The sequence below is a fragment of the Macaca thibetana genome, chromosome X (genome assembly GCF_024542745.1).
Source record: "Macaca thibetana thibetana isolate TM-01 chromosome X, ASM2454274v1, whole genome shotgun sequence".
Lineage (NCBI taxonomy): Eukaryota > Metazoa > Chordata > Mammalia > Primates > Cercopithecidae > Macaca > Macaca thibetana.
Window position 1 is genome coordinate 121,908,640 of NC_065598.1, and position 2,959 is coordinate 121,911,598.

Genomic DNA, 2,959 nt, shown 5'->3' on the forward strand with positions numbered 1-2,959 from the left:
TCAGAGCAATTAATCTGTAGATCAATGGCAGAAAAGAAAGCTGGGAAAGTACACTTGCTTAAAGTAAGGGAAGTGGATGAAATTTAGGCAGGACAAACAGAAAGTTCCCTAGCCAAAAAAGTTAAAAGGCCAAATCTGAGCTAATATTTATAAATTTATGATAACTGTTATGCCATTTATTCTGACCCTCCCAACTTGAGAGAAACTTCCAGAGCTGTATTACAGGAAATACACACACACACACACACACACACACACACACACACACACACACAGAGACAGAGAGGGAGACAGAGACAGAGACAGAAAGAGAGTTTATAAACTAATAGGCAAGATGAAGGATATAACTGCAACGTGAGAGGCTAAAAAATAATGTCACAATGATTCTTAGAAGAGTTCTTGTTTCATCTTCACAGATAGAAAAGCAATTTAGCCCCCAAACTTTCGTTCCCCATCAAGTTAATAATATGCATCCCCAAACTGGAAGTTTAAATTACAATTTTAGGCACAGTCCTCTGCTGAATGCGTTTCCAGATTTGAGGAGACTTGACAACTACCTTGTATAAACTAAAACTTCATAAATAGCTCTTTAAAAAATATCACGCTTCCATGATTCTTCTAAATCTTTCTTGAAACGATTTGTCTTTCCAACTGCCCTGCATCAGAATTATTGTAGTGAATGGCTTTACCATCCATCTACTACTGTGCAAACACCAGTCCCACATTTAAGTTCAAAGGCGTGTCACAGATTCATCCCCACCCCTCCCCACTCCTTTTCTCCCTCCCTTCCTTAGCAACTGGTAACCCCAGAAAGATAACTCCAAATCTAGAAAGAAGCAGTTGGTCCCTGGCTTCATTCGAGTTGCCAAGCCTCTAAGGCAGAAGCAGGAGTCATTTCTGGCCTGTTCAGCGGGTTATCTCCACCACCTCAGGAAAGCTATCCTGATCAAATTTCTGCATGGCTTGTATTGAAAACGTGTAAGTACAAAACCGAGTACAACTGTTTAATTTTGAAGGCAAAGTCAGTTTGAATTGCTTTATTGTGTAACTGGGACAGGGATGAGTGGATTGGAGGAAATGTGGGAGGAAATCAGAGACAAAAACTTGAAGGATATAAATTTAGTTACGAAGAATACTGGATTTAAGAGTGGCAACTTTGAAGTGTAATTTTGAAAGAAAATTTGCAAAGCCCTAGTCTAAACAGTGGGGTTTAAACATGAGGAAATTGTTACTCTAGGGTGTGGTGTTGGTTGAATGAAAGGAATTTTTAACAAAATTTGGTGTGAGTGTTGAATGATACCTCAAGAAGAGAAACTTGTGTTTGTTAACATAATTAACTTTTCTTTGACTTCTGTGAAGAAAAATATATTTTACTTTGGAAGACATACCAGAACAATCTTGCCAGAATCTGAATGCCAGGATTAGTGAATCATAGATCCTAGAGAGAATTGAAAAAGCTGGTATTTTCTATTATATGCTTACTATTGAGTTATGTGCGTCTTCTAAGTTTCCTTGCTGCCTTGTGGAGGTGGGGAAATGAGGAAATAGGTCACTGAGTAGTCATGAAGGGTAATCTTGTAGCCTAGTACTAAAGAAGCCACCTGGGAAGAGGCCAGTGCACTGAGCAAGTATTTGGCTACACATAGGGGAGAGGGCACTCCCTTTTTCCCTGGTATATTTTAGTGAGCTCAGTCAATTACATATTTTATCTATTTTCTGGTCACTGCATTTCCATTTTTATTAGCTGTTTGATTTCTTTTTTTGCAAGCCTTGGAGGGCACGCCCCTTCACCCTTGGTAGTAGCTGTGGACAAAAATGGGAACCAGGAGCTGCACCTCGATATGCCCCTGCAATGTCTGAGTTCCAAGCCGGAGGATGACACAGAGCCCTGGGGTCTACCTCAAGTACTGCTGAGACCTTCCGTCAATGTGCTGACTGATCTGGCTAGCGAGCAACCGGAGTGCCCCTCTGAGAGAACAGGATCCTGCATTCCTGTTCATAGTTTGAGAGCTCTTAGACACCCCTATGGGCCACCACCTGCTGTTGCAGAAGAGTCCCTAGCAACAGCAGAAGTAAATAGCTCTGATGCACTGGCAGGCTGGAGGCAGGAGGGACAGGATGCTATTAATGTGTCCTGGGAAGTCTCTGGCAGCCCTCCTGCGCTGATAGTAGGGGGCACAAAGGTCAACAATGAGGGCACTGAGAGAGGGAGTAATAATGCAAGGTTGTATGTGGCTTTGCCACGAGGTAAAGGGTTCTGTTCACCCAGGGGCCCACAAGTGAGAGGCCCTTCACATATTACCACCCTTAGATCAGGGATAGTAATGGAGGTGCCTCCCAGAAATACACGAATAGCCTGCAGAGGAAAGCTGGCTCATGTTTCTTTCCCACTCGGGGACCCATGCCACCCCATACATAATTGGCCAAGGCCTATCCCGTTGTCTTCCAGTACTCCAGGTTTACCTCCTTGCTCTGCTGCTCATTGTTTCATCCCTCCTCGACCTCCGATTTTCAATCCATTTATTGCTATGCTTCTTCCTTTTGCTCCTCCTCCAATATTTCGTCCTCCACTGCCTTCTTATTTTGTCCATTTCCATTCTGGGGGAATGCCAGCTCCTGCATCACCCAACAGAGAGCACAGCTGATGGCAAAAAGGAAGGATGAAAAAAGGGTTGTGGAAAGAGGTGAGAGGTGAAAGTTATTCATATATGCTTTTATATTTGAAACCTCGTACCCGTCCACACTGTTTAGCACGAATGTGCCCTGTTTGAAGCCTTGTACTCTCCCACACTCTGTTAAGCACTAATGTGCCCTACATACTGGAGATTCAATAAAGATTGTAAACTTTGAAATGTTGTAAATTATTTTTCAAAATACCACCGCAGGAACCAAAGCCTTGGATTTTGTATTCTATCTTTAAGTAATTAAAGCAGAAACAACCCTGTCAGTGTTTTCTAAA

At 42.5% G+C, this 2,959-nt stretch overlaps 1 protein-coding gene across 1 annotated transcript; it reads left to right on the plus strand.

The window, feature by feature from the left end:
* Positions 1 to 958: 958 nt before the first annotated feature.
* On the plus strand, positions 959 to 2,645 carry PRR32 (proline rich 32). The gene is made up of 2 exons (XM_050777477.1): positions 959 to 978; positions 1,769 to 2,645. The coding sequence occupies exons 1-2, from the start codon at positions 959 to 961 to the stop codon at positions 2,643 to 2,645; spliced, it is 897 nt and encodes a 298-aa protein (XP_050633434.1).
* Positions 2,646 to 2,959: the final 314 nt, after the last annotated feature.